Source organism: Betta splendens, chromosome 16, assembly GCF_900634795.4.
Source record: "Betta splendens chromosome 16, fBetSpl5.4, whole genome shotgun sequence".
NCBI classification, from domain to species: domain Eukaryota; kingdom Metazoa; phylum Chordata; class Actinopteri; order Anabantiformes; family Osphronemidae; genus Betta; species Betta splendens.
The window spans coordinates 9,591,945-9,605,705 of record NC_040896.2 but is presented as its reverse complement, the minus strand read 5'-3'; the positions used below and the strand labels follow the sequence as shown (position 1 = coordinate 9,605,705).

Sequence of the window (13,761 nt, the reverse complement as noted above, 5' to 3'; positions counted from 1 at the left end):
GTTCTTCTGGTTGCGTATTAAAGAAAAAATAAATTAAAGAGTTTGTTGACAGACAAATATGAAGCTGACATGAACTTTAAGCTTTTTTTGTACACCTCCACCTATGGATCATCAACAGTCACTAATCTACATCATCGAGATGTTAATTTGTCTTTAAGGAGCTGCTGACATTTACAGTCAAACTTACGCAGCCTGCACGAGTCACCACACGCTCATTAATTTATGCATGACTGTAAATTTACCAGGTATAAAACCAGTCACTGAACGGGGATGGAAAACAGCTGAGCAGTCCTGCAGCGCCATCTTGTGTTCGTTGGGAAGTCTGCATCACTTCTACGGTTCAGTAAAAGGCAGTTCACACAGTAATAAGACGAAAAATAAAATTGTAATTTATTTCCACACAGTATAGCATCACAATACATGAAACCAGCCGCCTATCAAAGATCTGATGTGCATTTTGTGTTTATTTCCAGGTTAGTGAGAACAACCTCGTTCAGGAAGCAGGTTGATGTTCACCTGAATACCAGCGTTAATCTGCTCCATGAGTCGGGTTTCTAGTCTTTTAATGCAGCAGCTGGACAAGTTCCCACCTCTCACCCCGACACAAAGCAAACACACCCGGTGTGTGACGGTCATGGAAAAAAAATTGGTTCGTTTCACCTTTATTGGTTACGTTTTCTGTTAGTCCCTGTTTCCCCACATTTACACAGAATGAGCAGTGTGAAGTGTGAGAATAATGACAACACACTCATGTACGCATGCTTGGAATGAGAACATTTTGCTTTCATGACTCCTGCTAATCAGAGGCTGACGAAATAAAACAAGGGTAGTGTTATTTTTGGCAGGACTGCGACTGAAGGTGGAAAAACATGCTCGTTGCAACAACCCCTTCCTCCGCCCTGCTCCACCTGATTCACACCTGATTCACTTCTCTCTTAGAAGGCAAATGCATTTTAAATCATTTTTTATTGTGCATAAATCATTTCATATTTTGGCAGTGCTTTAAAAAGAACATTTCCAGCAACACAAACTTTTACAACCTTTACGACGGTCAATTGAAGGTTTCATTTTCAGTGGAGCACAAACAGAAAAGTTACTTTCACCGATTGATAATTATGCTAAGCGTTTACTGAGGAGGACGCACTGGTCTGTAAAGCTCCATCACTGGAGCACATGGAACGAAAACCTTTCACCGACACACACACACACACACACACACACACACACACACACACACACACACACACACACACACACACACACACACACACACACACACACACACACACACACACACACACACACACACACACACACACACACACACACACACACACACACACACACACACACACACACACACACACACACACACACACACACACTCCCTTTTCAGTCTGCTCACTACCTTTCATCTCGTGTCCCCTCACAAGTGAGACCCCCCCCCCCAAAAAAAAAAAAAAACTTTTGCGCAGCATTCAGGTCGGGTGAGGTGAGTGGTGGTGAGAGAAAGCTTGCACTGCAGCCAAGCTTCATCTACATAAGGCCATCTCTGAACACGTGTGGGGTAGGACTAGCAGTTCACATCTACCTTTTTGATTTGTTTTTTTGTCATCACAGAAGTGGTCGGGTGGGTTCACGAGACGGATTCCTGCCAGAGGTCACAGGGGAGGTTAGTCTTACCCTTCTCCACAGTTTGTACAGAAACCAGCAGCTAAATACGACAGCCTCTGACCGCTTTAGGAAATCCCAAAAGATTTAACGTGCACCTTTTTGTGCGCACGTGCAGGTTCACTCTTGACTTCTTCACAGCCGACGCGGTGCTTCGCATTCACCTGATGCCTGAACGCCTCTCCCATCTCAGCCCGACCCCTCAGTGCTGCTCCCACACGCACTGCTGAGCCCCCCTTGGGTAGTCTCTCTCCTACAGGCTCCCTAGCCGCTCTGTCCGTCCTTCCCTCATGTCTCTTCTTGAGTCCGTTTTAATGGGCGTAAGTGTCTAGACAGTGTTGCGCGGCGTGCCGTTCAGTGCCACGGCCTTGTTGCAGGGCGAGCCCACAGCCTGGGAGCCCAGCGGGCGCTGGGCGGAGACGCCCACCTCGAACACCTCGTGGATGGCCTTCCGGAAACAGTGGAAATTGTAGTCTATCAATCCTAGGGAGACAAGGAGGAAAAGAACTGATTAATAATTAATCACTGATTTTAACCCGTGAATGTTAATAACTCCAATAATGTTAATAAGTCGAGCTTAGTTCGTAGCGATTCACTGAAATAGGAAAAGAAAAGCACACAAGCAGCCAAAAGAAACCAAGGTGCAGAGGGTGTGAGATGTGTCCGACAGCCAACCTTTGCGCTCGAAGCTCTCTTCTCGCAGGATGCAGACGAGAGCCAGGAACTTAGTGACCTCCTTCAGGTACAGCACAGTGGTGTTGTTGAGCTTGATGATGGCCATGGACTCCTTGTCATAGGCACTGCCGCTGCCATCCTCCCTCAGGCTGGAGTGGGAACAAAACACCACAATGTGTTTGTTGTTGTTGTTGTTGTTGGATGGAAAGGAAATAAAATGAGGAAATCAATTTTAGCCTGTGGATGAGGTCATTAATTAGGCAAAAATGCAGAAATTAATTCTCCAATAAAAGCATCCGACAACAACTCGTGGGTGAACTCCACATCCTAAATAAGATACAGAAGATGAGTTGATATGCAAATTTATGCAGAGTTAATTCAAAACATATGCTTCACTACCCCTTATGTTTTCAACACACTGATTATGAAGCCTGTACCTGATAAACTGAATGAGGAGTGTGGGAAACCCCGACATCACCACATTACCTTTGGGGGAAGCGATCACTCACCCGTAGATGCAGGAGACGTCGATGACCACGTCGATCATGTCGCAGCACAGTTCGTAGGACTGCATGTCCACAGGAGAGCTGTCGGTGGCGATGTAGATCTTACTGACCACGTCGAAGAGAAAGGCTTTCTCTATCCCTGAATTCTGCAGCAGGAGGAGAACGTGATTAATAGACAATAGGCTGGTCTTTTACTAAACTGTTATAATTGGTTGTGTGAAATAATAAATGTAGGGCACAAATAACTTGATTCACTGGATTTCTATAACCAGGCTTCTTATGTGAGGTGAAAACTGCTCTGAGAAACCTGCTTAGTGGGAAACGAGCGAGCGGACATTGATTTAAAAACATACGGACAGTAAAGAGTGCCTGCTTACACACGTGTGATCACTGACTGACAGTGTTGTGAGAAATAACACATGCATGAGACAACACTGCTTCTCACAGCACCTCATTATACAAGTATCTATTACATCAAGTAGCTGCATTCTTTCAACTGGACATCAGTTTAAAACGTGTTGCAGTTGAGTGTTTCAGGGCTGCAGGTGAGTCATAAAGGCAGTCACACCAGCGACAGTTAGGTCGCCCATCTTTACTCACAGAAATGAAGATGTTGAGGAGGTTCTCCAGAGTGGGGAGCTGAGGGATGAGCTTCTGCACCACTTTGCTGAAGGCCTCAAAAATGGAGTGGTCATAAATACTCGTCAAGTAAAAGCTGAATGGGAGAAAAGACAAAGGGAAGTGACTTGGCAGTTACTAGCATGAAACAAGTCTCGCTTCCTCAAAAAGCACATGAAAGCAGGTAAAAATACAGTCAGTCACGAGTTCACATGACAAACAGACAGCATTTAAAAAAAGTGTTACTCCACAGAGTTTTTGTGTGATTCAGACAAAAATACAGACATTAACATAAGGTTAAAAAAAACACGTGTCTCATATGACTCGACACACTTGACTTTAAGAACTTTGGTTTGCTCCACAGTTGAACTTTTCTTTATACACAAAACCAGAGGTTGAGCCAAACAGAAGTGTGTGCAGCCTTGGCACAGGCTCCGCTTGCATTATCCTGAGAAACGCACCCGGGAGCCACAAGCCTCACGTACTGCAGCTTCAGAACTGCTGTGCCTGATCAACAACAAGCTCACTGCACAGAAAGCTCAGGACTGCTGCAGCCGATCGTCGGCCTTTTCCTGACAACCACAAACCAAACCAGCTCCTTCAGTAGTAGAGGGGTGAACTGGAACACACTGAGATTAAACACTTGAACTGGGCGATACTTTCGCCTGCATCTCCACTAAACTGGCCCTTTGCAGCCTGAAGCGCCACAGCTCTGGTATCTGAAGCGCAGGTCATTGTTTCTTCATTAGGGGCTCAAAGAGGAATCTCACAGCAGCTCAGACCATGTGACGAGCTCAGACGCTCGCACACGGGGCATTTCATTAGGTCTGAGCATTAGTGTAATGTTAGATGCAGACCACAGGGTGTGGGCACAGTTCATCAGCGTTAGAGCCGGCAGAGCTTTTAAAGCCACATGTAATCATTGTTTAAATAAAAGTATTAATATATAATACAAAAGTCAGAAGGGACAGTGTGGCTTCGAATATTTTAGCACAACAGAATAACTGCTCATGATATAATCAATTGTGCACAGTAGTAGTAGTAGTATTCTAATACTTAATTACTATTATTACTACTTTTTCCCTTTGCACATTATGTCATGAGATTCCCAACTGCGTAGTGTTTTCCAAAAGTCTGAATCTTCTGATAAACACTAAAGTAATTAAATATCCTAAACTGACAAACACACCGATTTAATTAATTCCCACAGAGCCACACTACGTTTGTAGAGCTGTGGTAAAAACTCTCTGCTCCTCGAAGAGCTGTTCATAAGTGTTCATAATATGTCTCATCACGGCCATTTTCATCACCTTGCACTCAAATGCCTGGTGCACATGCAACCAATCAGTGTAGAAATACCTTCCTCTTTGTTATAGAGAAACAATAATGAAACTAAAGGTTCAACACGTCTAACAGGTGTGACCTTTTGGCTACAGCTCATCTCCAGCGCACGCAAAGCAGAGTCGCCATTGTTTTCATGCTTTAACGTGCAGATGAAGGTACCTGAGATGCAGCTTCTCCAGGTTGGCATCGGCCAGATCGTCGTTGGCTCTCTGGTGGATGTCCCTCTGGGTCTCGATCTTGTGATCGTCTGACAGGCCGTCCACTTTGTGGATGAACACCTCAAAGTTGATCTCTGGATTGACCCTGTAGGCCCGCGACACAGTGAGGTGCAGTCTGCCCAGAGCCTCCACGTAATCATCCTGAAACATGGACGATGGGGCATTAACACATGTAAAACGGCGATGGCTAAATAAGCTTTAGAAGCATCAAGCAACAAGTCTAACTTCACAGTTAATATTTCAGGTCACTACTGAATGAGTAAAAATGATCTAAGATGAATCTGTATTCTGATTGGACACTGTCTTAAACTGACATTTTAAATATTTTATTAAGACACTGAAATGACAGCTGTAAATTTAAATATTTTACTGACGCTAAAGATAAATATTAATGACAACAACAAATGTGATGGGGACTCGGGACTGCTGCCGCTTATTGAAAGTTGCAGACTTCTTTTCAGCTCCTGGACAGAACGTTTTAAACCAGGAATAAGTAAACCTACTGTTACATCTTCCCCCAAAGCAGGTTTGCTCCTATCACTGTGTGACCAACTGCTGCAAAGATCTGAATATCATGCACCTCACCAAGTACAAATAAATCCTGCAATCAAGCAGAGATTACTTCTTGGAAGCACTTAGGGTTGTATGGCCGGCCCAGGCATAAAAGCTGGAGCATGTAATTGCTTTTTATGCAAGCTACTCATCACTGAGCCTCACAGAGTCAGTTAGAAAGAAAAGAAACGGAAATCAAGCTGTTCTTAAGTTAAATTGTGCTTTATTTCCTCACCTGAGCATCAATGACGAATATCAAAGCCCCGGTTCCTCTGAAGATCATCTCGTAGTCGAAGGTAGGGTCGAAGAAGTCCACCTGGCCTGGGAAGTCCCAGATCTGGAAGTTGACGAACGAGCTGCTGGAGATGTCGTCTTTGTAGATCTTGTTGGTGCTCTCAAGAAACAATGTCTCGTTGGGAGACATTTTGTGGAAAACCACCTGAAACCACAATTAAATTATTTATGTATTTTTTAGAAAACTAGTACCAAAGCACCTTCATCATCAAAAAGGATGTGCAATGAAATTATCCTGTTTCCCATTTTTTTAATTCTAGCGTAATTGATGAGGTTATCGGTTCAGCATTTTGAACTTAATCCAGTTTAAAGAAATCATCACTAGATAAGTGTCTTATGCCAAGGTGTGATGTGACCTTCACTTCTAGATGCATGTTTTCAAACAACATAGAGAATGTTAATGCACTGATGGCAGTTTACAATGGAGGAGCTTCTAGTCAGTATAGTAGCAGGTGAAAGAAAATTGGAACTTGCTTATGATGAAGGACCTGGGAAAATTTAGCAGCTTTGTGAATGAGGTTACAGACCAGTGAACCAACGAAAAGCCAAATCACATGCTTTTCAGCGCATACTGGAGGCTTAAAGAGGAAAATTACTCTAAGACTCGGGATATGAGGATTATGGAGAAACCATATAAGTGTGCATGTGCACCTTATTCCAGTAAAGTGAAGGTACCTTTATTTCCTTCTCACATTGTCTGCGGGACAGGTTCTTGGCGTGTCACGCTGTACTCAGCATGATTCTACTTCCCCTTGTGTTTTAACATGAATAATAAAATATCACAGAAGGCACAACTGCAGCTCATCTATTATTCACACACAGTGCCAGCTTTAAAGTGTCAGACTTGAAGAATATGTTAACGAAGTTCTTTAGGAGTTTGACAAAATACAAATTTGTCGTGTAAACATTTTACAAGTCATGATCTGTAAACAAACCACAAGACAAGCTGGGCCTATACCTGGACCTAGATGGGGTGAACCAATTAGGCAATTAGTCAACCAATTACCATGAAAATAGACTGAAACTATTTAGATGATCGTTTACATGTTCTGCCACTTTATGCGGTTTTGTATCGTAGTAAACTGCAGTCATACGATCATCAGCCGAGGCTCCGCTGGGACTAGATGGAAAATGGAGGCAGCGGAGGGGAGCACATTGCACCGGGATGTTGGTGGCCGTGGTTTGAGCCATCGTGGGGACCGGATGCTGCAGGTGCGGCGCTGATCGGGAGCTAAGAATGCGAGGCGTGGAGGCTCGGCATCGGACGTGCCCCGTGCCTCGCCGCTGGGTGGGACCAAGGTAGGTTTGACATGTTGGACGGGTTATTAACCAAACAGCCGCAGGTCGCGCGGCCACATGAACGGGGAGATGCGCCGAGCAGCCTCCGTGCACCTGGTTAATCATTGCCAGCTAATGCGCTAGCACTGGCGGCTAAGCAGCGCCCTGGCATCGACGCCGTCCCCAGCGCGTCCTCCGCTCCCACGAACGCAGACACGGTATCTGCCGGATCACAGCTATCGTCATTTGCGACATGCTAAACTAACTCGCTAGCCGCTCCGGCTAACGTCCCGTTCACTTGCGCGTAGCAGAGCGAGGCGCCGCCGCCGCCGCCTCGACAGGCTTCAACATCTTCCCCTACCTTCTGTATGGAGGATTTTCCGCTTCTCCTCAAGCCCATGAGCAGGATTCGGGGCTTGCTGTCGGACGGGGACGGGCTGTCCTCCATGTCGGGCTCTTCACCATAACCGAAATCTTTAGGGAACGAGTCCGCAACCCCGTAGCTGTCAGACAGCTGTTCCACCACGTACTGAATCGACATTTTGACCTAACGACGGCCGCTTCCCCGGTTCCCCCCCTTACTTGTCGGTCGACACACCCGTGTTTGTGTCGGATGATCGGTATGCGCCACGATCCAACGTTACACGGTGTAAATACTTTGTAAATAATGCCCCGGCTACTTGGAAACCCAGAGCGTGATCCCACACATTTCCTTAGGATTTCCTCTCCCCTGAAAAAAAATCGCCCCTTGTTCCCACCTCTCGAATCTGATTCGCTGCCTTGATTGCAGAGCAAAATCCGATTGGCCCAGTCGCCTTTCACTCTAATGAGGTTTCTCGTTGTCACCTGACTAGTACTGAGACTTGTTTTGTGACCTATCACCCGAATAAGCAGCAAATACACTGTATTGTCTCAACTTTTTGAAGGCAGTTCGCTCCTGAAGCGCGAATACACATTTAAAACCTTTATATTTGCTTTAAAAACGGAACATTTGACAAAAGCTATTTATAAAAGAAACAAACAGAACGTTATTGTTGTATTGCAATGTTACCAGCAGGTGGTGCCAGCTTCAACCACGGTTAAATTGAGACTTTCAATGTCATTATAAAATATCAGTATTAAATTGTGTCTTAGTAGAAAAATCAAACTATTGCGGAGTGCTATTCTATCGAAATATTGCACGAAAACGGTTATGTTAAATCTTAATAATAAGCCGATGATCAGTTTTACGACGGCTTGTAGCAGTTTTTTAAAAATATAAATAGGTGACAGCTTTGAGACCTTTGTTAAAAATGTATACACGACCGCTTCTCGCTCTGTATGTACACAAATAATAATGTCTGTATATAATGATTCAAATCTACTCTAATTTGGCGTTTTCATTAAAACACAACGACCCACTGGCATTTTCTTGAGTTAAATTCTGAAGATTGTTATTTTTACGAGGGACCCATGAAGGCAATACTCTCTCTCTCTCTCTCTTCTCTAGAGAGAAACGAAACGAAACTTTTTTAGGTTTCACTATACCTGCTTCTCAAAACCAAACAGGACACAGTATTCCATCCACGAGAAGAAGGCCAGGTTTACAGTCTGCATCACCATGGCACATTACAGAGTAAGCGTTTTTACGGTCAAGCTATTGAGAACGTGTTTACGGTGTACTGGTTGTAACGCTAGCGTTCGCTAGGCTAATGTTAGCATGCCGGGGGTCAGACTCCACACCTGAGACAGTTCATTCAGTCAGTTCTAAGCAGTCTCTGGCGTCAACCACAGAGCCCGTCACCTTCAAATAGACCTCACAGTTTTAGTAGTTGGGAATAAACTGTTGGCCCCTTGCTTCCACAGGGTCAGGACAACAAACGGGAGCAGTTCCGGAGATACCTGGAGCAAGCTGGCGTTGTAGAAAGTCTCACCAGCGGTACGACACCTGTCACCAAAGCTAAGCGTCGTTTGGGTCCAAACACACAGAAGTTACTCAGAGAGTGCAGACAGTGTTACAGACCTGCTGCACACGCACTTTCTATAAACACCACTAAATAGCAGATAATTTAATTCTATGAGTGATGATCAAACGGATTATTGTTTTGTATTGTGGTCTGTATCTAATCAAACAGGTATTTAGATTGAAAACAAAGCAGCAATACACAAATTGACAAAAAAACTGCAGTAACAATTACAAACTTTGTTCTTCAGTTCTCTTGTCTTTGTATGAACAACCCGAGAAGCCCAGCAATGCTTTGGAGTATCCTTTTCCACACATCAGCCTCTCCTCCACACTGTGTGGTTGGTAGTCAGTGATTCCACTCATCGCTGTATGCAGCAGGAATTCTTTAACCACCTGTTCCAGATTCGTGAGGCAGCAGTTCGGTGCCACAGGGACGACGTGTGAAGACACTGCCAAGCTGCAGCATGAAGTGATTGACCTGAGGCAGAAATGTGCACGGCTGACGGAGGAAAACAAGGACCTCAAAGCCAAGGTAAGTTTAGTACGTTTCACAATATGTGTATATAATCTCAATCTAACTGCTTAAAGTGATTCTAATATATTTTTTTAACTTCTTTTAGCTACAACGTTATGAAAGTGTATTACAGGATGGAGCCAATGCTAATTAAAGCACTGTACAACTATGATTTGATTTATGTATATTTTGTTTGATGGAAATTATTTACAAGACAATGTTCTTAAGTGAAAGGCAATATTTTTTATATAACTATGCTTTTTTTGTTAAAAAAAGTCTCTTTTCCTTATTTGTTTCTCACTTACCCTGTACAAGTATTTATGTTTTTAAGTTTTTGTCTTGTCACTTTAAGCAGCATGGAAAACGTTTCACTAGTTTTAAAGGTCCATTAAAAATGGATTCTAAAACCAAAGTCCAGTCGAACTGCCAGTCTTTCTTTTTCATTGTAATAAGTATATAGAGTTTGTGGCAGAAACAGGTGTTAAAATGCTGATGTATGTAAACACTCCCAATAATGTCACTAGTACAATAAAGTACAGTAAATGAACCACTTTGTTTTTATATGCACTTCAGATGACACCAGAGAGATGTTTGTACTAAATGTCTAAATGAAACCACTATGAACAACACTACCACTGACGAATGCTAACATTGCAGTTTTGTAGACTATCAGACATATGATGCATCTGTTCTAATATTGGTGTTAACATGGCGACATATCGTGCAGTTAATTACAATAAAAACACGCTCATTCCAAAGACAGGTTGATCATTTAGACTAGATACAAATTTCTTCAGCTTCTTGCTGAATTGCCATGAGAATCAGAATCAGTTTTAATGGCCAACCAAGGAATTATATGTAGTCTGCTCGTCTTGGTTCCTTCTTTTTCACCATTATTTACAATTTTAGTTAGTTATTTACAAAAATGAACCAATAAAGAATATAAACTGCAGCTCGCTGTGTCACGTTCAACAGTGGTTATTGCACAGTTTGTGTCAGTCATTGTATTGTGACGGGTAGAGTTCAACTTGAACAGCCTGGGGAAGAAGCTGACTGAGTTAAAGGTCATTATTAGTGTCCGTTTCACTGCTTCGAGGTAAATGCGCGAGCTTCATGAATCTGTGGATGTAAAGTTCAGATGCTCGTGGCTCGGGCTGCTCTACGCTGACGTTCTGCACGTGGGGGGCGGTGGTGATGGCGTGTGGTTGCGTCCGGATGCTGAGCTGGATTCGTCCACTGTGTCTAAGCTGGAGGAGCAGCTTTGATCTTTGCCGTCCGGCTTCGGCTGCTTCTGCTCGCGCGCGGAGCCGCCGCTGGGTTTCGCGGGCGCACGCGACAGCGCGTCGGAGCTTGTGCCCTCCGGCACCGTGGAGCACCTGGGCGACCCACGGGTCTTCCACCGCCTCTTGGACGCGCTCGCTGGCTGCGCGGAACCAGGGAAAGCGTGCGGGGCCCTCGGCTGGTGTTTCGGAACCGCTGGACTTCCTTCCTTGTCCCGGTCTGAAGCGTCGTCCGCCTCCTGCTTTGCGTTACTGGGAGCGTCGCTGCCCGGCAGGCAGGGCTTGGCGGTGGAGGTGCCGGTGATATTCGCCATGTTGTGCTGCGTGGCCGGTTGACCCAGAAGTGGCTTGGCGAGGTTCGGATACATGACCGTGCCCTGAACCTTGTCCATTAGAATGGAGTACTCACCGGGGGCAGACGCGGTCGTCGTCTTCCGGGCTCCGCTGGCGCAAACCTGCACCACCGACTCCTTTTTCATCCTGTTCATGAAGTTATCCAGTTCATCCCCGTCGTCGCGCGCGTGGGGGTACGAGTCCAAAATGCTCCGTTTCACGTGCTTGTAGCCCAGGTGCGCGATCTCCAGGACGCCGAGGAAGAGGGAGAGGGCGGCGATGCACTGCATGAAGACCATGAAGACGCTTTTCTCCGTGGGTCTGGAAACGTAACAGTCTACAGCGTTAGGACAGGGCTCGCGCTCGCACCTGAAGAGCGGGCACAGGTGGACGCCGTACAGGACGTACTGACCTGTTATGAAGGCCACCTCCACGAGGGAGCGAGCGCCGATGTGGGCGGCGTACGTGCACAGCAGGGAGCCCCGCAGCGGCGCCTTGTTGATCTTCCGCTGATCCAGCTGCTTCATCTCGCGCTCGATCCTCCTCCGCGCCTCCGCGCACTCCGCGTCCACCAGCTCCAGCTCCTTCCGCAGCAGCGCCTTCTTGCGCTGCCGCTCCTTCTCCAGCGCGCGCAGCCTGTAGAGCGCGTGGCCCATGTACACGAGCGACGGCGAGGACACGAAGATGACCTGCAGCACCCAGTAGCGGATGAGCGAGATGGGGAAGGCCAGGTCGTAGCACACGTTCCTGCAGCCGGGCTGCTCCGTGTTGCACACGAAGTCGGCCTGCTCGTCGTTCCACACGTCCTCCGCCGCCACGCCGAGCACCAGCATGCGGAACACGAACAGGATGGTGAGCCAGATCTTCCCCACCATAGTGGAGTGGATGTGCACCTCCTCCAGGATCCCCCCGAGGAAGTTCCAGTCCCCCATCTTCACTCAGCTGTTGTTCTCCGAGCCATCAAAGAGGAATGGGAGTGGGTCCAACATGTGTGCCAGGACTCCCAGTGCATCCAGTAACACGGTCACTACCCAGTTCTGTGCTAATTACAGTCCAGCATGTGGACCATGCAGAGCCACAGACATGTGGTGTCTCCCTGGGTCACGCTGCCCTCGCACGGCCCACAAAGCATTTTCGGATCATTCGTGTCCTCAACATCTGAGTCACTGCGCATCACCTAAACCTCGGTGACCCCTTTCTCTGCTTCAGCGCTGCCAGAAACAAAGTGGAAACAAGCGGGCTGTTGGGGGGAAGGTTTGTTCTGAGCACACGCCGTCGATACCGACAGCTCCAGCAGCGCATTCACACTGTGTCCACTGAGGCCGGACGGACATGGACCCTTCAGTTTAAACTGCTTTTGTCTTTGGAGTCCAGTTTCACTCTTATCCAATTAACAAGAAATATGTACAGCATGAATATGTGCATTAATATGAACCTGACAGATCAATAACAATAATGAAAGCACGTTTACTCTGAGACGCCCAGTGTGTTTTTTACACCTTACATTGTTCCATAGCTGTACAGGCCTAAAAAAACAGATTCACACTGGAAAGATTAGTGGTGAACAGGAACAGGCTCACCCAGCACCAGCACAGGCCTAGTTTCTGACTGGCCTCTGGACCCGACCCAAAGGCTCGGGGCAAGATGTTTCCAGCCATCCGTTCATTTGAACTTTTCCCCTCTGATCTGTCCAGCATTGATTCCAATCCATCAACATTAGGGTCATTCTGGGGCGACCAATTGCAACAATCCTCAAGCGCGTTCTGTTTTAAATCACAGTGACCACGCTCCATTTGAAAGGCTGCCTCTGTTGTAACCTTCAGTGGCGATTAGTACATCTGGCTTAGTGTCGTCAAGTTGTGTCTGCGGATCTAAAAACAGGAAGGACGTGAAACAAGTTTGATAAATCACTGAAGACGAGAAAGGAACTTAGGAAACAAACTAAACCATTTTTAAGGAAAGAGTCTGTGCAGCAGAGAATAAGCTGTCTAATAAACTATTGATACTGTAATAGAAATAGTCAGGTTGCAGCCTAGTAAAGTTGAAAAGGTTGTTAAACGCGGTTAAAAGCAACTTGGCTTTAACAACAAGGAACCAAACATTCCAGAGCACCTCGTGTTTTAGCATCATGCAAACAATCAATTAACAAGTCTATTTATCAATCTGAAACACTGGAGACGTGATACTAGAAAACTAAACACGAGGTACATTCAAACTTCTACACAGTTATTAGACAAATTATCAGTAATGTTTGTGTAAAAGTTCAAATATACCATCCATCCACTCCCATGCGGGGTCATGGGTGGTGCCGGAGCCTGTCCCAGCTGTCTATGGGCGGGAGGCAGGGTGCACCCTGGACAGAAAGCCAGTCCATCGCAGGGCAACACACAAACAGACAGACAACCATTCACAAACACACCTACAGGCAATCTACAGCGACCAATGAACATAATGCATGTTTTTGGACCGTGGAAAAACCGGAGAGAACCCACGCGAACACGGGGAGAACATGCAAACTCAAACATACCAACAA

The 13,761-nt window shown here is 45.9% G+C and overlaps 3 protein-coding genes across 3 annotated transcripts; 1 reads left to right on the top strand and 2 right to left on the bottom strand.

Moving 5' to 3' along the window:
- Window positions 1-366: 366 nt before the first annotated feature.
- Window positions 367-7,896, bottom strand: rragca (Ras-related GTP binding Ca). Its single transcript, XM_029128628.3, has 7 exons — window positions 7,518-7,896; window positions 5,820-6,023; window positions 4,974-5,173; window positions 3,453-3,567; window positions 2,856-2,998; window positions 2,347-2,495; window positions 367-2,154 (listed from the first exon to the last, which is right to left on the bottom strand). Exons 1-7 carry the CDS (start codon window positions 7,695-7,697, stop codon window positions 2,000-2,002), a joined length of 1,146 nt encoding a protein of 381 aa, XP_028984461.1. The 5' UTR covers window positions 7,698-7,896; the 3' UTR covers window positions 367-1,999.
- LOC114842779 (c-Myc-binding protein-like) lies at window positions 7,052-10,162 on the top strand. Its single transcript, XM_029128634.3, has 6 exons — window positions 7,052-7,177; window positions 8,646-8,771; window positions 9,002-9,074; window positions 9,350-9,398; window positions 9,504-9,633; window positions 9,722-10,162. Exons 2-6 carry the CDS (start codon window positions 8,757-8,759, stop codon window positions 9,767-9,769), a joined length of 315 nt encoding a protein of 104 aa, XP_028984467.1. The 5' UTR covers window positions 7,052-7,177; window positions 8,646-8,756; the 3' UTR covers window positions 9,770-10,162.
- Window positions 10,150-13,613, bottom strand: gja9a (gap junction protein alpha 9a). Its single transcript, XM_029128627.3, has one exon. It carries the CDS (start codon window positions 12,158-12,160, stop codon window positions 10,775-10,777), a length of 1,386 nt encoding a protein of 461 aa, XP_028984460.1. The 5' UTR covers window positions 12,161-13,613; the 3' UTR covers window positions 10,150-10,774.
- Between the last annotated feature and the right edge of the window lie 148 nt (window positions 13,614-13,761).